Below are 23,137 nucleotides of genomic sequence, written 5' to 3'. Positions count from 1 at the left end.
TGACAGAAAAGGGCTATGTCAATTAAATTAAATAAAAATCTTAGGTTTCCTCAAGGAGTACTTGAACAATTGCCAACACTTTACATTTCTCCTAATGCGGATGAAGCTATTCTGCAAAATTGAACTTTCTGTCAGTACAGTAATACCCCTGCAAAGGAGGAGTTTTGTGCCATCATTACATCTACTTCAGTAAATGTGATGATACAACATGTCACTTCACAGGTTTTGGCTATTTCTACCCATCTTTTGTTAACACATGGATTTGATAGTCTGTGTGTGAGGAATCGCCACCTCGACTAGCCCTTGATAGACTTTGCATTTCATCTTGTTATTCTAATGGACTAACCCCAGGCTCCCCAGCTGTGGCCTGCAAATGCAGGCTGAAAATGGGCCCGCATATCTGTGGGTGATGACAAAAGTTAGATAACCAGTGGATTAATAAATTGATAAATGATACATTTTCCAGACTGAAATTCTACCTCATAGACTCTCAGGATAGTAAGAGCCCTACAGAAATGAGAGTCAGATCTCTGCCACAAACCATGGTGCATTATCTCTGACAGATATTTAACCTGTTTTTACATGCTCCCAGTGATGGTCATACTCCCTGTCTTCAGCCAAACTATTCAAACAGTAGAAAGTCAGGTGAAAACAATGTGCCATAGTTTTATTGAGTGCTTACTTCCTTCATAAATGTGATCAGGGTACTCAGCCTGAAACTGTAGCTGTGTGGACTGCATTGTCCCAGCCTTGTCATTGTTCCTCCCTTCTTTTCCCATCCCTCAAGAAGCAAAAATAACTAGTCTGTAGAAGCAATTGATGTCCACCTGCTGTTCCCAGTACTGACCAAAAATGAAAGCAAAGTATTAGCTTCAGCATCTGAAGTGCTGAACTTCAGAGCGTAACTCCAGTTGATTTACCAGAGCTCACTGGGATTTTGCTTTTCAGCTGAGCCATGGGGATTAACAGTCTCCTAACCTGATCCAACTGTAAAGGAAAATACATTATCTTAACTTGTCGGAGCATAATATGTAGGTTGTATGTGGTCCTGTTCTTCATAGAGAGATGTAGGAGAGAAGCAATTTTTAAAAACTATTCTTTCCCTAGCCATCTTCTCATCGTACTTAGTTGCATAGGTCTTGAGTCCAAATCAGCATTTTTTAATGTTAAATTGAGATATGGTGTTGTTGCTGCAAACACCCATGGTGCTAATATCCCTGAGCATAGTTTTATAACTCCAAATATATGACAGCGTATACCATGAAGTTAATTAAAAAAGGTGATTGGCATAATATGTAGTAGTTTATTAACAGCTTTTTGTTACCACAAGCATTTTCCATTGTTACTGAACAGTCCTAAGTACAGTACGTGGCAGCACAGAATGCTGGGAGTCCATTTTTGTCTGTTGTTTTTTGGTTCTTTGTTTCTTTCCTTAAAAAAGTTTTAGTCTTATCCCAGCTGTCTGGAACAAAATTTAGATGAGTATAAGCAGAGATGAATGTGAATCAGTGCATTCCTGATGACAAACTGTCCTGCCATATAACAAATTACCAAAAGCAGGTATGGGTGAAAATTTTTGTGCATTTTCCAGCTATCTGTGGATGATCTGAAATACCCGCTTTTAGCAGGTGCCCAAGATGCTTTTATTTTCAGTTGGCTACTTACTGCCTAACTATTACGTGCTGTGGAAAGCATTTAGTCCCTTCTGTGTTGCTGTATAAACTGGAAAGTAGAAATGCAGAGAACAGGAAAATGTTTATGATATCTGTGAAGGGGCAGATACGCAGTCTGCTAGGAAGCTGAAACGCTGGGGGTATATTTTGGCACGGAGATTTTACCCACTTTTCTTGGCGACGTTGTTTCCTTATCAGACCGGACATGCATTGTATTTTGCATGTGTCAAAAAGTGCTTGCCAGCAGGACTCATTCTGATAGCAACAACAGGAAGTCTGAAATACACCAAAGGAATGAAGGCTTGGGAAGCCAGACACTGAGGAGCAGCAATAATAGCTATTCTGGATAAGGAGGTTAAGCCACAAAGAGTTCAAGCCTATCAATGCTGGAAGTTGGATTGGAGGAGATGGGAGATAGCTGAAAAAAAAAAAAAAGCATGAGGAAAAATGCAAAGCAGAGGGGAGCTGTCTCAAATTCATAATATGTGAATTCAGGCTTCTTGTTACGAGTTCCAGAAAAAGCTGTTCATTAGGAATTGTTTCTTTACCTCACTTCTGTGACGGAGTAAGAGATGCAGGAAATGAGAGTGCTGGCCTGGCAGTTCCTGCATACTCTCTATCTGCCCAACATTAAATTCTGCGCAGCTGCCAAATCTCCTGTAACTCTCCCTTTTTCCAGCCCCACCTCCTGCAGCTCAGAAGCTCCCAGGTCCTCTAAGAAGTAGTCTAAGCCCTTCAAATCTCACAATGTTGACAAACAGGAACAAAACTGGGCAATGAGGAATCTGGACACATTTTTTTCAGTGACTTCTTTTATGAGGGGATGAAAACATAGGTTTATAATAGATGCTGGGATGCTAGCATAGCCATAGTGTTGGCCGCTGAGAAAGCTATAATACTGTGTTGTATTTAGGTACAATAGGCTCTTTATAATCGGATATTTTATAATGTTCTAAGATGTTCTTTTCTGGCACTAGTGGTCTGAAAACAAAGCTGACACTGTTAAAAACTATAGCTTAGACAGACCAACGCACAGAGAATCTCCTCATGGGACTGACGAGAAACCTGATACATTTTTCCACTGCTTGTGCAGAGGAAACCAAATGGAAAAGAGAAGCCACAGAAACTCAGCTCAGCAGAAGCTTAATGTCCAACAACATCTTGCCCAGGAAAACTGACAAGTACAGTTGGAACAGAAAGTATATCTCGCTTTTCAGTACTGAGGTCCACTGCAGTCTCATACTGCTGCCTATTTTTTAGCCAGGCCCAAGAAGAATGAGCTCATTGCAGTTTACAACAACAAAGACGAGATATAGGTCTGGATAGATAGTGGCTGGATTTATTCATCCTTTTGGAAAATTAAGGCATGGTTCAAACACATATTTCTGTTTTGTTTCCTCTGAGACAGCCAACCGTATAATCATTCCATGCGTTTCAAATAACATGAGAAACTGAGACTGACTCACCGTTTCCCATTTCATTAGCTCAGGGCAGGATGCAAAGCCTATAAACATATTCTGTGTGAGTCTTTACATGACATGAAGTTCCTTGTTCTAAGTTTGCAAGCCCACGTTTTTTTATATCCCTAGAATGACTGTTTATGTTCTCTCTCTCCCAGCTCTCCTGACTCCCCATACATAAGCATGAAATATGACTTGGGGCAGCAGTACCTTCCTCTCCATAGCTTTCTTCTCTCTGCCACTGTAGTTATGCTTAAGCTGCTCTCTGACCAGCAAGACTGAAATATCTATACATCAGTAACTCACCAATAGAGAAAAAATGGACCTAGAATGGTGTCCTTAGAAGAACCTTGGCTGTTAAGTAGCACATTGCAACTCCAAGCGAGGAGCTCACAAAGTCAAGGGACAACCACAAGGTGACTAGTCAACAAAAACAACCAAGTACACAGCTTTTCAAGCACACAATCCAGATCTGAGTAACTCTTGAAGCCAATGAACCAGGTCATCAGGTATAGAGTAAATTAGTGTCCTTCCATTAAAATATATTGTCTACTAGATTAGGAAATAAGAACTGAGCACAAAAATGAGACTGTCTTTACTGATACCCAAGACTCATGAGATGGTGAAATAAATTCAGGATGGAAATACAGTTTTGGGAACAGGAACATGAAACACGTAAGTACAGAGCCCTCTTTCTATCTATCTCATGTTTTGCTAGCAGCAGCAATGGGAGCGTACAGTAAGAGAGGTGGACTGAGGTAGCTTGGGAGTGTAAATTTGCTGCATCCTTTTGACAGTGACATGTATCTACTGAATACCTCAAACATACAACATCCTTTGATATCTGGCACTCTAGCAGAGTGGCAGCTACATTTCTACAAATATGGTCCTGACTTGTATCAATTGCAAGTGAATAAACATTGAGCCAGTTCCTTCGAACATATTTTCACTCCCTGTAGTACATCAATAGTGTTCCAGGTATGAAAGAGTAGGAAAAACATGCTCTGCAGTAACGGATATCCTTACAGAGTCTGTTGGTATTGCAAATAAACAATACTCAAGCCTGATAGCTAGAGTTGCAGTAATTCTATTAGATCTGGCCTTGAAAATATCTTTCGTGAAAAGAGTACTGAATACAGACTAAATGCATTTTGGTCTTTAGTGCCTACATAAAGGCATCTAGGCACTTAGAGATTTAGTGGAATTTTTCACATTAGCGGCTGGCTCTGAATCAAATCAATGACATTTAAGCATTTCCGTGCTACAAAGAAAAGGTGGCTATCTTGGTTTTTTAAGCACTTTAATACATTTGCGAGCTTGATCTTTCATATTTTTAATATTATTGTGTGCAGAGGAATTTGGGCACTGACATTTTTATTCCCTGAGATGTTCCAATGTTTCCACAAAAAATTCAGAACAAAATATCTACATTTTAAAACGTCCCTCAGCATGGATTTTCAGAGTAACTTCTATACATGACCATCAAAATAGCTTGGTTTCGTACTGCTATATTCAAGTTCTTTGGAGTTCTACTTTATATTAAAATTTTAATATATGTAATAGACTAAAACAAGTACTTTTAAAAACAATTTTAAAAAGAACAGAAAGCGTAACTAAACAATGTATTTCTACACTGTTACAACTGCATTTTTCAATGTAAATTTACCCTGCTTATGGGAGTATAACCAAATGTACAGGTAAGTCGTAGTTAATTTCTGATAAAATGTCACTTTAGATGTATTTGCTGAAATATGGAGGTAGCAAAACAATAGGAGTTTGAGATTATCTTGCTCTTTTTCTGTCATTCTGCTAGAAGAGTTAAAATAACCATCCGTGGAAGAGATAGCAAGCATCAGTGGGAAAGGCCAGCAAATTTAGTCAGTGTGTTTGTTTCTTCACTTCAGTAAATCAAAGACTCTGTATCTTTGTATCTTTTTATTTTTGCTTTTGTAAAGACTGACAAATTTACTCTTCGCACCCACACTGGAAATTGCCAGTAGCCCACAGCAAGGCAGCATGGCTGTCCGTATTATTTCCTGTTTGATGCAGTGTGCTTCAAGAATATTGAACAATATGTAAAATTTTTACATTCTCTAAATCTGCAGGGGATTATTTGAACCTCATAGGAGAACTGTGCATAAAAAGGCAATGTTTTGCTCCAAGCAATGTGAACTAAGAAAGAATATATAAATACAGCCTGAGACAATAAATCTGTAACTGCAAATCCACTGTGGCAGTAAATGGTTTCCCTTTAATAATGAAATACCACACTGGCGAAAATAAATATATAACTCAGGCTACCTCAACCATTATTGGACTACAAAATAATGGTATTTTAAAACAGAGAGTCCTTTCATTCTCTAGAGTGCTCTTTAGTCATGTTTCAAGTTTTCTTCGGCAACTAGGAGGGCTAAAATCTTACTTGAAAAAAATGTGGAAACTGAGACTGTCACTTGTTCTGGGGCTCAAAGTGAAACTCCAGATATTCTAGCACTGCCAGTAATACCACAGTTGGCAGCAATGACCAAATTTCTCTTTATAAAACAAAGCACAAGTTGTCACTGAAGCTAAGTTTCTTGGTTTGAGGAAAGAAAGAAAAACATTTATTCAAAAAAAGAATTTGCCAGTAGGGAGAAAAAGAGAAGATTTCTATTTAGTGAACACATAGAAGAATAATCTTATGCTACAAAGATCACTGGAAGTTTTTAAAACCTTAAATAATTTCTTTTTAAAGGAAAAAAAATGTTTCCATTGACAAGAGTTGTGAGAATCTCTCTTCTGCAGCTCAGATACTGCTAGCCAGAAGCTACAACTCAGCTTTGGCCAGAGTTTTTCTTTCAGTGACTTATTTGAGCTGCTTTCCTTCTACTCCTATTATTCCTTACTGTGCGTGCTGCTGCTATCCATACTAAGTTTGATCTAGCAAAAGTTAGCTGCTTTTGATGTTGACGTTAGTGAGTATCTCAGAGGGGCACAGTTCTCTTGATGCTTCAGGGAGGCAGTAAGTTGTCTTAGGACTCTCTGAGGTACAACTCAAGTTGCATGACGTGCTGTAAGGCAAACGACACTTGGCCCTTTCTCTTTCTTTCCCTCTCAACCCCTTGCGTGAGGTTGGTGAGCCTTTTCCACTTGTACCTGTGATATGGGTAGCTACTGCAGGACTGCAATACTTTGTGCCCTTTCTGCCTTCAGTGAGTTGCAGGTAACCACCAACATCATCATCTTCAGCAGCAGCAGCAGCGTACTGAGGACTCCTTGGGATGCTGCTACTCAGATGAACAGCACTGAACCGAATCAGTACTCTCTTAGGCATTCAGATAGTTTCTCTAGGTCTCAAAACCCGAGGAAAGGATCCTGTCCTCAGGCACCTTAGATTTTGCAGAGGTTTCATTTCAGTCAATAAAATAATATTCCTTTCCGTATCCTTCTTCAGAATTAACATTTCAGGTGGTGGTTTGGCAATGCAATAAATAAAAGGTTAGAGTCCCTTTTATCGTATCAGAAACAGCATTAACCTGGGATGAATTCACTCTCCATGTTCAGATTTATCTTTTTGCTTGAAGGCTTTCTGCTGCAGTAGTTACTGCTTTTCTAGCCCATTCTAACTTTAGGTCCTATGGCAGCACAGAACTAGCATAAAAACAGAGCACTGGCGCTAACTCCCTGCCATATGCTCGGATCAACTTGACAAAAGTGTCATTGTGTGGCCCACTTCTACTCTGAGTCAAGTTTGTATTACTGTGTGATCTTTTCCAATGATGGTGAGAACACAGTCTCACTAGAACAACTTACATGTTTGCATCTCTCATGGATGCAAATACCTAAGATTGTCCAAATGAAGTGCCAGAAATTCATTGACTACCATCAAGATTTCTATTGAGCACCAGCTTCTGTCACCTGCAATAGGCAGAGGATGTGTCATAGCCTTAAGATGTAGAAATGTAATTTCTTTAACTAAACAGAAGTTATTCCACTCACGATGCTGAGCTGCTACCATTTTCCTCATCCCATGAATAAAACAGTACTATTGTTGGAAGCACTGTGGCTTAGCTCCTGGGAGTTCCTGCATGTGAAGCCGTTCCAAAACTTCCCCTTATAGCGAGGAAAAAAAAAAATCTTAATTACTGCAATAAGTAGACTTGACTATTTAATGAGTCAAGCGGTTTGTGAGGTCAATTTTTCCGCCGAATTTTCCTGAGAGTTGACAGAGAGGGAGATGAGCAAACATACTGCATCACATTCTCGTTGCGGTTGAAGTTTTGTGATTAATTGCTGTCAGTTGCCTTGAATCATTAAGGCACAGAGCACAAGAGTATTACGAGATCATGTTTTGGTAGCCTTTAACTCTAGAGCTCTGCTTGCATTTCTTCCACAGAAGTCAGAGAAATGGCTGTGACAAGGAGGGGTACCAAAGTTTCCCAGATCAGCAGATCCTGAAGAGAAGAGAGTTATTCTGCGCTGGCGTATTAGATGGCCCAAGTAAGAGGCTCACTCTGGGGACTATATTCACATCCCATGTGAAACTCCAGATATTCTAGCAGGTACCTATACAGAAGCATAAAAAACCCTTTCCATTACTAATGGAGCAGACACAGGCTAGTTGCAACTTTTCAAATAAAAAAAAAATAAGAAGCCCGGTTTTCATTTAAAGAAAAAAAACGCACACCCAGCCCTAACTCTGCAGAGCCCACAGCCTCTCCCTGCTGGGGCACCTTGCTGGGGTCACTTCCTCATCCTGTGCTGGTTGGTCCCCCGTATCCTCGGTTGCAGGATGGCAGCTCTCTCTGCCTTTAACATGAAGCAGCTGTGATTTTCACCAAAGCCACTTTACACAACACAAAGAAGAGCCAGGTGAGGGCTCCTGTTGCTTGTTTTATTCCTCTGTTGCTGGCTGCATTGTCCCCCACTACCTGGGCTCCCTTGCTGCTCATAAATGTTCCCTTTAAAAGTATCCCCAGCTACAGCATGGAAGTTGGTGATGTATAGCATATTCTAAAGAAAGATTTGCCTCTGTTCAAAAACCTCCTGACCTCGTGGCCGAAGAAGAACAAAATAATGTATTAACAAAAACATGGTTCACTGCCAAAGAAAAGGAGTTCCTGTAAGGACTGAAACAATAAATCTCCTCCGTACTGAACTCCCAGAGGGAGTATGTTGTGTTTCCTCCTGTTCTTTATCAAAGTCCCCAAAATAAGCAGGAATGGGCAGTGACTAGGCACAGTCTCTACACACCTTTTTCCATGGAGTAATTAAGGCCTGCCTCAGAGTGAGAGAGCACTCCCTGCCCAGCTGTGCAAGGGAGAGCTGACAGCACCACCACTACCAAGCATGAAGCTCCTGGGGATTGCCTTCTTTTTCCTAACTGTACTCTGTGTTTGCACTGTGGGAGGTAAGTTCTTTGGCTTTTTTGGATAGACTTGTCACATTTGTGGGGTGTTTTGCGAGCAAAAGCTTAGCTGTCAGTGGCTGGATGCTTTTTTTTTTTTTTTTTTTTTTTAGTGCAGTGATTGAAAGACTGTGTGTTGGAGGAGAAGAAGGTACTAACTGGTAGTTGAGTTATATGTGTTCTGTGAAAAACTTCCCTGACATTGTATTTTTGTGACAGCTCTCTTTCTAGGTGTCATGAAGCTCCTCAATCTGAGAGGAGTTAAAAGCAGAGGTATATTTACAAAGGTTTTCTGTTCTGTTTTTCTTCTTTGAAATAAAGCATCTTCTATAGAGATGGCTTTAAGGGGGGAATTGAAATGTCTGTCAGATTTTGCAAATACTGCTCTTGCAAATCAAATCTATCCTGATGGATTTCCCTGGCACTATGCCAGCAGTAAGTTTGGCCAAGGGTATCTCTCAGAAATTATCTTAGTTTTGCCCCCCAAAATACAGGATCTTACAGCATTTATCGAGTGTCTTTGACATGAGGGATGCAAGCCTAGGGGCGATATCAGTTACTGAGCGCAAGATCTTTTAAAAGTAATTCTCAAATGCACAGATTTAATCAAACTTTGTGGCGTTCTTATGGTCACTGAACTGTTGTTTTCATTATTCTTTAGCTTGAAAGATCATGCTTTTACAGTGGAATTAACTAGTAAAACCTGAAAGGGTGAGAGAAACTATAACAACGGCAAGAGTCTAGCATCACCTTTGTCAAAAGAAACATTTGAAGTCAAATATGCTTTCTATCTGTACTTTCATTTGCTGGCCCTCTGAATACTCATAACCAATACTCATCCACAAATGCCTATAGATTGCCTGTAACGGATTTTATGAATCAGAAGTTAAAAAATTGATAATACTAGATTAACTGATCTAAAAAAGTTAATCAACTTTTGCTCAGATTATGTGTTAAAAATCTAGAGTGTCTTTTGTGGTGTAGCTTATGCTATTGCTTGGGCTCACTACTGTTAGGAAAAAAAAATCAATAAAGGAGATTAAAACTAAGATTGTGCCCCAGAAAGAACTGCTTTTAAAACTATATTAAGTAAGTATAAGCACTGAAAGTCTGTGTTGAGGTGCTATTTATTCTGTGTCTGTTACTCCTAGTAAAAATAGCTTTCCTGTCATTGTTAAACCTTTAATTTCACAACTTCTGAAAAGCAAAGTGGAGTTGGATCAAAAGGAGCATATTTAACACAACAGTCCATAAAGCTTATCAGAAAGCAACATGCAAAGGTGGGAGGAATTCTGTTGATTTTATACAATCCTTTTTTTAAAAAGGATTTTCCCTCCTCTGCGTGATATGAACAGGGCAGAACTGATAACAGTGAATAAGCAAATTTCATATAGGATACATTTGCTCTGTACAATTTTGGTTCTGTGAAAGTATTTTTTTTTTAAATGCTTTCTTGCAAGGTAGACACAGTAGTGAAATTCTGTTGGTAAATTCATATTAGAAAATGAAGAATATGTGTGGGGAAATTTGGACTATGTCTCTATCTACCTTGTGAAAGTAAAAGAACATAATCTGGTCAAGCTTTCTTTAGGCTACCCCATGCATCACCTGTTAAGACAGAAGCAGTTTTATTTTCTGTTATATGAGGCTGGACCAAAGTCTTCAGATTTCCACTGTTTGTGATTGCTAAAGTGTCCTGGACATCTGGGCTGTAACAGCAGGATCCTGCAATCTGAAGAGAGGAAGGTTGGTAAGGAGGCTGACACCAGTCTCCGTCATGCTCAGTCTCACTTTTCTGAGCATTGGAGACAGCAGCAAGACATCTCTCCAGTTGCTTAGAAACACTTTTAGTATTTTAAAATTATACTCAGTAAAATTTAGAGAAGGTCAAATCACACCCCGGCATTTTAATACTCCCTCCCCCAGGTTTTGGGATAGTTTGTCTTCAAAGCTTACCAAGACAAGTAATGTGTGGGCTTGCAGCCTCTTCGCATAATACACACAAGCTGCTTATCTTTATATCTTTTGTAAATCATACAGAAGTGGACAAGGATGTTTCCATTGTGGTTAGTAAAGAACGTACCAAGTCTCCTGAGGGGCTTCCAAATTTCATACCTTGTCTTCAACCTGTATGCTGGCGGTGCTTTCTTGGTAATTTTCTAATTCACCTTGGGATCTTGCATCCTCAGCAGTCCCTAATGTTTTGGTGGGATCTACCCCCTGTCAGCAGACTAGAGACCTAGTTATTTACAGATGTGGAGTTTGTTCTTCTAAAATACAAGGGGAGAGGAATTGGCATGTGCTTACAATGTAAGTGCTTAGAGGTTACATCTTCCTGTGCCTTGGCCTTGTAATACAGCATGGCTATGGCTACAGGGCATAGCAGATGTCCTCCACACAGTGCCTGTAGCACACCACAGCTTCCTTCTCACTCAGGCACCCAGGTTTCTTTCGTGCAGAAATGATAGCAGAAGAGAGTGGGGTTGTGCTCCTCTTAGCACCAGTCTGGGTGCGTTCAGGTTATGCACTCAAATGTAGGAGCTGGAATGTACTGTCTCGCCTTGTAGAGGTACAGTGGGTGGGTTTATTAACGTCTGATTAGTGACCCCTGTTGATAGCTAGCAGTACCTTTCTCCAAGAGCGCTCTTGTCAAAATTGATGGCACTAGAAAAAAACAAGGGTGCTTTTCATTTTGGAAAGGTAGAAGTAAACCTTGGCATTGAGAGCCTGGTCCAAAGGCCACTGAAGCAATTTGGAGCTGTTCCATTACGCTGTGGAACAACCCTAAGTTACGTGCTTCCCAACCCCCTTCCCCATTAAGGGGATGCTGTGGAACCTGGGACATCATCCCAACCCTACAACATAGGAGATTAATCCCAGCTCCCAGGCGGATAGCTTGAGAAAAGTGCCACTAACACAGGGCTCCTGTAGTGATTACATACATTTGCAGCTGCCTGAACTCTGCTCTTGTCAAGTTAACTGGAGAAGATGGACAGCCTTTTCCTTTTCCATCTTCTGTGCTCTCAGCTCACAAGCCTTCAAGTCTTTAAAAAATTAATTTTTAAAATTAAATACTAACTAAACTGTTTTGAGCAGTTAAAACTTTTGAGCCCCTCATTCATGGCTGGCTGTGGGAGAGACCAGCAAGGCACAGACTGTCGCAGTTGGATCATTGTTTCATCTCCGAAAATTTGAGAAATGTGAATAGGCTTTAGATAACCAGCTGCTTTTTCACACCTTTAGCTTTCTTGAACGCAAACTTTGAATGTCTTGGGAGTTCGCCTGTTGCGAAAAAAAATGTCTTGGGTGTTTCCGCCATTTCTAGCAGTTTGCAAGACTAGCTTTCTCAAGAATCAAATTGTAGTGCTGGACCTTACCGTAGCCTTTAATTGAGTTTTTGTTCCTGTACAGATTTTTTTCGTTCTTGCTTTCCATCCCCTCCCTCTCCCCGCACCCTGCCCGCTGCCACATTCCTTTCATTCATTAGAGCTTTCTCATATTGGGCCAGTTTTGCCTAATGGATTTTAAAGGTGTATTTATTACTGGACAGAAGAAAACTGCTTGTTCTAGCCCCAAACCCGAATGCAAGTTTACTGCATTTACTGAGGATAGAAGCAGATGGCTTGATACCTGCTTGATAAGGAGATTATGATTTGCAGCCAAAATAAATAGAAACTGAATTTGAAGGGCAGGTTGCCTGCAGCATTCGGCTCCAAACCTGAGAAGATGTAATGCCATATAACATGCCCAACAAATGGTTGTCTCTTCTGAAAATTTACCAGAATGTTTTCTCTTTTATTTAGCTGTCTCTTTTAACTGGATTAAAACCTAGAGTTCTTATTAATCTTTACTCCTTTATAAATTAGGAAGAAAGATCTGCTGAGGCTTATGTTTTGGTTTAGTTTTGTGGGTTTTTTCTAAATAGGAAAGGACCTTGAATTTGGTGTCCAATTGTTTATACATCTGAGTCCTGTGTGAAAAACCTGCAAAAATACAAATTAAAAATAATTTTTAAGAAACTCTTAACCTAGGGAAGGGAGTATTTTTAACAGGCACCATTTGGTAGCCAGGCTAACTTCACAGATGAGTGAGGCCGCACAGTAAAATCACATGGGAAAGACATCCTTATTACTTGTGTTCCTCATGAAGGGGGAGTGGGGTGTTGTTTGTTTGTATTTTTTGCTGAGACAACACAAGGAAGACCCTTTAATGGTTTTATTTTGCAATTCTGTAAACAGAGAGACAATGTTGGATTTGTGTGTGTAGCAGCTGTCGTTTCCAAATACAAGTCAAGAATTAAAGATCTGGCTCCCCTAGAAGACAAACATTTACTTTTGGTTTCAGCTAGCACTCTAAAAATAGGTGTCCCAGATTTAAACAGAAGAGTCAAAACCCTGAGTCGCACCATGTCCTGCCATGCAAGCCACTGTTATTGTTGCAGCACCTGAGCTATCAGGTAGCGATACCTTGGCATTCATCTTGTGAAAGTGGATCCTTGGATGCCCAAACAGTGGCACGCTGTATCAGCCGGACCTACCTGCAACAGGAAAAGTGGTTCAACACAATTTAGTATGATACTATCTCTACGCTGTGTCTTCTGAACCTACCTCCCCATGTAAGAAAGCTGTGCTCTGATGATCACTTGCTGATATAATGGCTCTAAGGGAACAAAATTCAGCAGGTGTGATCTGCTGGGGTATTGTCCCCTTGCAGGAGACTTAGAAAGGGGGTGGGAAGCCCTCTGATGCCACCCGCACATGTACTAAAGAGTGGTCTGGAGGGGTCCAAATTAATTCCAAATAATTTTTTCTCGGCAGCCAGGCTAGACAATGGCCCCTTTCAGGCCAGACTAACTAGCTAATGCTCCAAAGGTTACGTTTCGAACTAGTAACCGGGCGAGGACTTTCTGACTGCTTTTATGTGGAAACTTTGGTTCAGGAGAAAATCCTAGCCTATTTATCAATAGAGTATTTTTACAACAATTTTTAATCTCTTTTTTCCAATGGTACTGACATGCTCCTGGGTGTTAGCTGCATGTTGTAGATAGCAACGCATCTCAGGTTGCTGAAACCACGGAGCAAGTGGCACATAGTTTTGCATCATATTTATCTGCTGTAACCCTTCTGCCTTGTCTTATCACTCTAATGAAATTACGTGTTTTGCCAGGATAGGAGCACTACACCAGCCTTGCTGTCTGAAGATTTCTTTAAGATATGTAATCATTCTAAAAAGCACATTCAGTTTGTCTTAATGTCATGATTTCTCCATGTAGTACTTGGTTTGAGGAGTGTCAGTGTAATCAAAACTTCAGGGTTAAATCAATTAAATCCCTGATTATATTAATGAGATGTTTATGTTTCCTGCAGATTTCTTCTTTAATAATCTTTAGCAGAAGATTAATATCGTATTTGGGCTTGACAGCTTTGGCTATTGAGGCAACAACTGATCAGAATGGCAAAAGCTTTGGATTTTAGTTAGTCTGAGGAAAATAGTACCAGGAGATTTACTTACCCTCCTGGCGGAGGATTCGCATTATTTTCCTCTGTAAAATACCTTGCTTATTTGCTGAGGTGTGTTTTCATTGCATGATAATTATTTGAAGTGATCAGAGCCCCATATATTCCTTCATTTTTTACTAGTTTTCCCACTTCTTCGCATGCTCAACATTGAGTCTAGGTTTTTATTTGAAATACAGTGTTGATAACCTTCAAAATGTTAATGCATGTGGTGCTATCTATCCCAGTGTGAGGACAGTCTGAAATAATCTTTTTTTGACAGATGAATTACCCCTCCTCATCTCAGCATGGGTTATATATCACAGCAATATAGATGATGTAAATATCAGTGTTCGTGAACTCATTCAAAGGCTCTGGAAGCAAAAATATTACCAAACATTCTTAGGTGAAATGGTGAAAAAGTTGAGGATTGCTCTGGCAAGAAATGAGAAATTCGAATGTTTTCAGCCCCAAATTCCCTGTGTCACGTCCAGTAGAGAGGGGCGACTTTGGACATGATGCATGGCTAATGCTTTCATTGCCATTCAAAGACCATAAAAGCCAAAATTCGGGCTTTTTTCCCCCCAGGAATTACAGACTCTGAAACTCCTACCAAGTTGTCCAAACCTCATTTCCCCTTGACTCCTACAGATGGTTGTAAAGGCTGAAGTCTGTGGCATGTTGAAATAAATGTTTGGGGTCAGTATGCAATTCAATTGCAGTTACTCATTTCTGCACAGGACCGTTAATATCTCTTTCTGAAAACTACTGTATTCTTTTAATTATGGAGCTTTCTGGACATCCTATGGAATTTAACTCTGCTTTGCCACAAAACACATAGATCTTGGAAATCATAGCCAGGACCAAAAGCTGGCTGTCCAGAAGGGCTATTACAGTAGAGGAGCTTTAGGTTCTCTTCAGGAAGTTTTTTTCTTGTAAGAGTAGTGTATTAATACATTTGCTGTGGTTCAGAAGGCAGCAAATGTATTTACCAAACTGTTGGGCTTCACTTGCAGCAACTCGCTAGAGTAGTTTCCAATGTGTAACAAGAGCAAGAACTTATTAAAGATCTATGCCAGATAACCCAATCCCCGAGATGTGCCAATGTCAGCAAGGGAAGGACACAGCACAGGTATTAGAGGTAAAAAAATCTCCCGGTGCAGGACTGTTTTTTGGTTCTCTGCACATTTTATCCTGTCTAGTTCAAATGGCTTCAGAGGAATCCATTATTTCCCTTTGCAAGCCATTCCCTGCGCTAATAGAGTCACATAGCTAGTGCATCTCAATGCTGTTGAGTTTAGGTGAACTAGCGCACAGTTTATCTTACTGGCTTAGTGACACTTTCTTTTAATGCACTGTCTAATTGCATTCACCTTGCATTTCCAAGAACTGGCAGAAAATACTGTTTTCAGGTGCAAAAACTGGAAAATGAGGATTGCTTATTTATGGAAGAAATGGCCAAGGGAGAAGAAGAGCAGAAGAGTTTGAGTAGGAATGGAACAACTCATTCACAATAGCTGTAATTATCATGGAGAATAAAATTACTCTAGTTGCCAATAAAAGTACAAATGATGTCTATAGCTATTCACCAACATGAGATGATCAGCTCCCAGCTCACCGAGACTTCCCAGTGCACTGACTGAGACCCGGAATTTTGACAGGCCTGAGCTTCCTAAGTATGGTCCACTTTCTGTTCCCCTAGGAAGCTGGTTATCAGCGTGGTGCTGGCGTGGCTATCACAGCAGTTCCCACTGCTCTTTGATAGTGTAGGTCCTCAGTGCTGACCCTCTGCTTCAAGTGCTCTCCTAGTAACAACTTTGGTTTTTTAATTCCTACTTTGGAACATAAAGCATGTGAGAAAAGCATTTCAGTTTTGCATCTGAGCTTAGCAGTTGTATCAGATTGGTGGAAATTCAAAATAACATGAGTATTCAATCAGCTTTGCAAAATACTCACAGACAAGGAGGTCTTTATCAGCTATATGTGCCAGTTACAGAAATCCGATACTTTCAAAGTATATCCTTCATCCTTGCATATAATGTAACTCCAATGAGACTGTACTCCACTTTGAGCTTGCAAAGCCCATTTTGGGCTTTCCCTTTGGGATATTCTGTACCATTTAACCTTTGTTCTAGGCAATGTGGAAAAGATGAAGAGGGACTCAATTGAGCATGGAATTAATTAATTATAGAAGCAATTTACAGTGTTTCCACAGAAGTTTTCTGATGGGAATGGGTTTTTGATGCTCCAGATGCTTTCAGAGCTTTGTCAGGAACAGAGTGGCATGGGCGGGTGTGGCTGAAATGGGTGTCTAGGCTGATCCAGGATGTGCTAAAAATAAATACATCATAGCAGACACTGCAGTGACCTCTTCCTGAATTATACAATTAGTCATGTTGCTGGAGATGCATTTGGATCACAAACATAGAGCAGAAGAACTATGATTTTGCGAACTGCTGCAGCACGTTGCAAAGAAGAGCTACCGATTGACCTGGGCTCAGCTTCCCCTCTGGCTGTTTCATATCTGCCCTACCCAAACACACTCTTTTCCTGGGAAACAAAAATAGGCTTGCAAATAGCATGGTAAGGAAAAAGCATTGTAAGCACTACCCAGAGAAGGACGTAGTTTTCTCTCCGCTTTCTGGGTGGGGGTGACTTACACCAACGCTCCTGTTCTTTCTCGTTGCAGGGGAAGGGGCTCTTCTTTCTTTTCTTTTTCTTGTTCTTCTCGGCAATGCACAATATGTAAAAAGCTCTTTCTATATGAAACTGCACCCATTAAAGACATTTTCAAATTGATTTAGCATGACTAACACAAAGGGGGTGGCGGTTTGTTTTTCATACTATAAAACAACCCTTAGTAACTCCTACCTTTTATCTTACACGTGGACAGATAAATATATCACCATCAAAGGGTGGTTTAAATAGCTTTAAAGGGTTTAATTAAAACCTATTAAACAGGTTTAACAGGTTTAAAAAGAGAGAAGCACAGAGCTTGAAGCCTTTGTCCAAGGCAGGCTGGAGTGCTGATGAGCATGCTGAGCACATTTATTATTTTATGGTGTGCAAACAATATGCTCATCCCTCTGTAGTACACAGTAATAAAGATATCCATGTAGGAGCAGAAAGTGCACTCAGAAAGCTTGTGATTAAAAGCTCTTGATAGGGAGTTCGCATTTCTTCTGAGTCAATAAAAGAAACCATGAAACTGGCTGGTAAGTGCCCAGATTTCTATGTCCACACGTGCAGAGAGCAAAGCATGCTTGGGTTGTTTCAGATAATAAAACATGGGGACACTTGCCAACCCTTCTTATTGCTCAACAACCTACAGCCATGTTAGGTGAGGCTGGTCCTTGCTTTTTCAGTGTTTCTCTGTGTGGTGGCTCCCTATGCAGGAGCTGTTTGCTGGGTGCTTTGAGCAGGCTTTGTGGAAACAGCGCTGTTTGCTTGGGGAATTAGTAATTCCCAGCAGCTCTCTGCTAGTGCTTGGTGTTGGGTCGTGCCAGCCACACGCCTGGGCAAGCAGGAGGAGCACTAGGGCAGTGCTAGCACCAAAGCTGCATTTCCTGCTTTCTCCCTATTCCCTGCTGGAGAAATTGCGGCAGCTCCCTCCCTTTCCTTCCTCTCCTCAGCTCTTGCTGCCCAGTGCCTCCAGCCCACCCGCTTTGCGTTTCCTCTGCAGAGCCCAAGTCCTACATTGCCCCAGTTGCTGCTGTCCGTTCCCAGGCCATGCAGGAGCAGCGCTGTCACTGTCTCCCTTTCCAGCTACAGGGCTTTGCATTTATGCTCTCCCTTCCCTAACGTCTTCCTCTCTCTCCTGTTTTCAGGTGCGTTTGCTTTCTGCAGGGAGGGTGCTATGCCCTTCTGGCCCAGGAGCTTCTCCTTCCTGCCTTGGTGTCTTCCCCCATGCTCCTGCCCATGTTTCTTCCCACTCTTTTATAGCAGGTTGTCTCTGTCCTGGGACACCAGTCTGCAAACCAGGACCAGGAGCTACAGTGTAGAAGTAGAAAGTTGAACTTAAATGTAAGATCTCAACACATAGGATTTGTATAGTATGTTTTCGGTTTGCTGCTGAAGAGAGGTGTGACTGAAAGGAAGGTAACAGCTTGGCAAACGGGAGGTGGTTTCCCACCTCCCTAGGCAGCGGGAGTCACACTCTTCCAGCTGGTTGGCATCAGGCAGCAAAGAACGTGGTCTCTTTCCCTGCCTTATGGTTTTTAGCATTGCCTGTAGTTTCTGACTACATCTCACAGGGGTTTGCCTTAAACGTGACCGGTGTAACTGTTCAGGGTCCACGTAGTCCTTCCAGTGACTGTTGTAAGATATTCACAACAGAGAAAATCCTGAGGAGGAAAATGGCTTATATTGCAGAAGGCTGTGTTAAGAGCATTTCCAGAAGTGCAAAAGAGTTGTGAGACCAGCCTGGAAAAACACTTTGCAATTCTGACTTGTGATGATGTTGCAGTGGCGATGATCCAGCATGGGACTGTTATTAGGGACGTAGCTTTCCTTTCACCAAGTGCTATCGCAGCCTGAATAGTTGTGTGCAGATACTATTACAAACACATCTGAATGTATGTGTGAGGCATGCCATGCCTTGTGTATTGCTTTAGCATACCGAAGAAATATGAAGACATGAAAGTTGTGTATTTTATTTTGAGTTTGCTTCAAATTCATGAAGTTTGCACATGGCTTTGTTTAATTTAACATCCTTTACTACACACTGTTATCAGCTCCAGCTGTTCACTGGATTACATCAGAACCTTGATTTCCACTTAAAATCTAGCTGATATGATTATAGAGGAAAGATTTAAAGTTTGAGTCCTTAAGGATTAAATGTACTAGAAAGAGTATTACTTTTATCAAATTAATTCTTTTAGAACACAGTATCTGCAGGTTTTTAATATTTTATCATGTTTTTTTTTAATTCTTGAATATTTAATTCATAGATTTTGTATTTGTGATCTTAGAAGTTTCAAATAGGAAGAAAAGAATTGATGGTTTCGAACAATACTGTTAAAATTGCACTTAAGCCTCTTCTAACAGTACATCCCAAATGGAAGTTTTTGTGATCTGGAAGCATGTATGATTCCTCTAAGATTTTTTGCAGTGCTTGCTGGTTTTCTAAATAATTTGCATAGTATGGGTTAGTAATTTTTAGCCAACCAGGGACTAACCTGTGACCACAATTCAACACTTGTTTGATTTTTGGGAAGTTTCATGTCACAATTTCAGTCTTAACAAAATACTCCAGATGAAACTGAAAGTACTAAGGGATGACTGTTCTTAAGATTTATCAAAATACTGTAGATAAACCCCTCTGCTCTTAGAAACATGCCTGTCTTGAAGCTGCAGATTTCCTGGCAATGCTTTTCTCTTGGTATTAGGTAGCTCTTATTTGTGCAATTAGAATGTGGGGAAAAAAAATCTGTACCTAGTGGAAATAAAATAAGCTGCAGAAATGCAGAGGGAGGACTGAAATAACAACAGTTATCTAAAATTAATCCCATTCCTTGCTCTGTCCTACATTACAGCTTTCTGCAGTATTTTCAGAAGGTTGATTCTGTACTGAACACATGCTCCAGAAAAGCAAAATATCGAGAAAGCTGAGATCGGTTGCAAATGCAGATGTTGCATCTTGTATCCATATTGCTATTCTGGAAGATCCAAATGATAAAAACTGCAGATGCTGTTGAGATCTTGACGGGCAAATCTCTCTGTTTCTTGCCTAACTCCATTAATGCCAGAGTGTGGTGCCATTGCGTGTTGCAGTTTGTTTCTAGCCCTCTAGAAAATAAGAACATAGCGTTATTCCTCTTTTATTGATTGGAAAATGGGACACAGGGAGTGTCTACGTGGCAAAATACATAGAAATACCCAAGCTGATCTGAATGAGGCAGATTAAGTTCCAGAAGCTCCACCTAAACTAATTACACTGTATTGTTCTACATAGACATACCAGGGAGGATGGAGTAATCTCTGCTCCGCAGTCATAGCCGTTTATCTTATTTGTGATGATATATCCAGGAGAGCTGTAAACCAGCAAGCTCACACACTATTTATGGTAGCACAGTACTGCAGCGTGGATGCCACTGACATGCAGAAAGTCGGGTAGGTGCTTGGAGAACTGGCCAGCACCGAATCGTTACAAACCAGCCATAAGCATCGGTGGCAGCTACTTTAAAGCTACTTTATATGTGTCTTGGCAGAATATTTTCCTGAAGCTGTGCAGGAATCTGAGCTTGGGTTTCCCAAACACTGCTTATAGCACTCTGCCTTCTCCCCCTCACCTGGGCCTCCGCAAAACATTACTGAGGAAAGCCCAAAAGCACCTGAATGCTAAACCTCACCAGGTAGAAGGCCCATGTAGAAGGCCTATTTCTACATCAGGAATTAAACCTTAAGTTTGATCCCTAAATTAATGTATTCAGGTGCACTTGAGTTCTGTTTGGAGGGCTTGAGCAGGGTTTGAGCAGTGTCCAAAACTTGTTTTTGCTCTCCGCACATGGGAGTGGTGTTTGTGCAATGACTGGTTGATGGGAGATGAACTACTGATCATGGCAAACCATTTTTTTTTTTCCTTTGGAGGATGTGGGTCCTTTTACACAAAAATGCATTATGAAAGAAGAAAGAAATTTATCTCAAGGTTTAGGATAGAAGGTAATGAACCAGGAAAGAAAGATGGGTGAGGAGTAAAAACAGAAATAAGAGAAGTGCGAGAACTACACTGGGGCTGGGGAAAGATCAGATAAGAAAATGAAGAAATGAAGCAGCAATAAATGAAAATGAAAGAGAAAACATAATAGACAACAGGTAAGAGTAAACAGGTTGTGTACATTGTCAGGCAGGAGCTATTTATTGGGAACCCTGAGAATATCAGTAACAGCTTTTCTCACAAGGACAGCTGTAACTTTCTCCAGAAAGGACAAAATGTCAGATGCAGTGTACAGTCTTCCCACAGATACTGCTGGAACTGCTGTTACAGGAGGCTCTATCATGGTCATGGGGGCTGGCAGAATTATCATTTGCTTCCTGGAAAAATCACTATTTATTTCTGATGGTGTGGAAAGACAGAAAGCAAGAAAGCAACTTTACTTGTGTATAATTGCAAAGGCCCAGCATCACACAAACAAACATAATACAACATAATATACAATAAAAAAACATAATATAACAACGCCACCTGTGGATTCTGCTTTATAGCCTTGAAGCAGGGAATTAATATGTACAGGTTTCCTCAGGACACGTCTTTGGTAATTGCTCCCAGCTACAGCCTTTTGGGTATTGGTCTGGTTTTTGAGTGGGAATATCTTACATTCTCATCAGGAAAATGGTTAAAACGCTAGCTTCTGGCTGTTATGCCATCAGCTTGACACAGGCACCGGAAAACTGCAGAATTTCTAGTCTAAATGTCCCTTGTCCATTACCTCTAGTTGCATCCTCAGTGGACACAATGAGAAGTTTATTCCTTTGCCTTTGTTGCAACCCCTCACCTACTTGAGTGCTGCTATCATGCCTTCTATTAATCTTTCACTCTCTGGGCTAAACAAATGCAATTTTTGCAATCCTTCCTGAGAGGTCATTTTTTTCTAGACTCCTGATGATTTTAATGGTTCTCCATTAAGCCGCGCTCCAGGCATCCACAACCTTCTTAACACCCTTCTGAAGCTGGACCAAGTACTTCAGCTGTGGCCTCACCAGTGCTCATCTGAATGGAGAGATTTTAATATGAACATATGCTCCTGTCTAACTAGTGCAAGGTCAAGTGAAAAACTGTCAGACAGGTCATTTCACTCACTATTTCTGTAGTGATAGTGACTTTTCCATAAAAATAATTTCTTTTCAAAATCAGATATTGATGCCAAAACAGACAGTATTTAAATTCAGTAATTCATGTAATCAATATAATCAATATATATTTTGAGCAATCTATTAATCTTTAAAAATGTTTTTGTTTTGACTCTTTGGCATTCATTTCTGTATGAGCTGCTTCATGCGGTGTTTTAAACTTAGTGGTTTGTGCCCTGTAGTATCCTGTAGTGTATAAGCAGAACTACTGATATAATATCATGCAGTCATTTCTGCTTTTTTTCTGTCTTGATTATAGCAATGACAGGCACCTAATTAACACAAGGTCAAAACCCGCTTACCTTAGTCTTCCCAGTGTAAAGGTAAAAATAATGAGTGAGAGAGAGGGAAGAAATGAGAGCTCCAAGCTCAGACCTTGGAGTTGAAGCCTACATCAAAAGCTGCAGTTTGAGGACAACTGTGGCCGTTGGTCAGCCCTGGCTGAATTCTGGGACTCTTTCTGAATTTTAAAAAAGAAAGTAAGTTCAGTGTTTCAGTTCGTTCATTTCGAAATCATGTCTGAAGACCAGATACTAATGATTTCACCGTTGCTTTTGTTTTAGAACAAATGTACCATTTAAATCCAAGCCAGAAAGGACAATAAAGGGAAGTTCTGTGAACCTGAAAGAAAAAAAGAAACCAAACAGTTTCTCTTTTTTCATTTTGGCCTTGTGGCCATGGGTCAAGTATTTTTTGAGCTCTTCTTAATTCCTTCTTATTTTTCCGTGCCACCTTATTGTCTTAATGTCTCTGGGCCTTCCTGCCCTTCTCCTCTCATCTTCTTCCTGTCCTGTTACCTTTCTCCCAGTTCTTCTTGCCTTGTTATCTGCTTTTAGACATGTTTTTTTCTTTTTGGATCTTACCACCACCACCATCATCCCTTTATTCAGCCCAGTGTCACATCTGAGCACCTTTTAGCTCTGCACGTGTTCTCCAGACACAAGGGTGCTACGTCACAGGTCAGCTACGCTCTTTTGGCTGAGTTTATTGCCAGGGAGCATGGCAAATGGGAGAGGTTTGTGTGTGGGAGCAGTTGCCGAATAGATTTTGGCTACTCCCACATCAGAATATATTGAGGTGCTCGTGTATCAAAGGGATCACTGCATGTAAATTTGCCGAAAACCATCCAATTGTAACTTAATCGGTTGTCCATCATCTGAAGCTACAGCCAGCCTGACATGAGCAGAAAAATTAATCTTTCTGTCTCTCTCTTTGTCTAGCAACAGTCTCTAATGGGCCAAAGTTCTTTTCTCAATGATTTCTGATCTCTTGCTT

General features: G+C 40.6%; 1 protein-coding gene across 1 annotated transcript in view; it reads left to right on the top strand.

Moving 5' to 3' along the window:
* Positions 1-8,338: 8,338 nt before the first annotated feature.
* EMCN (endomucin) overlaps positions 8,339-23,137 on the top strand; it is a 54,412-nt gene continuing 39,613 nt past the window's right edge. The window contains exon 1 of the mRNA XM_075149620.1: positions 8,339-8,522. Coding sequence (XP_075005721.1) covers positions 8,462-8,522 — 61 coding nt within the window. The 5' untranslated portion in view covers positions 8,339-8,461. The remainder of the gene's footprint in view (positions 8,523-23,137) is intronic.

The sequence above is a fragment of the Calonectris borealis genome, chromosome 4 (assembly GCF_964195595.1).
Source record: "Calonectris borealis chromosome 4, bCalBor7.hap1.2, whole genome shotgun sequence".
NCBI classification, from domain to species: domain Eukaryota; kingdom Metazoa; phylum Chordata; class Aves; order Procellariiformes; family Procellariidae; genus Calonectris; species Calonectris borealis.
The sequence above is the reverse complement of the archived record's forward strand: the minus strand, read 5'-3'. Positions and strand labels throughout refer to the sequence as shown.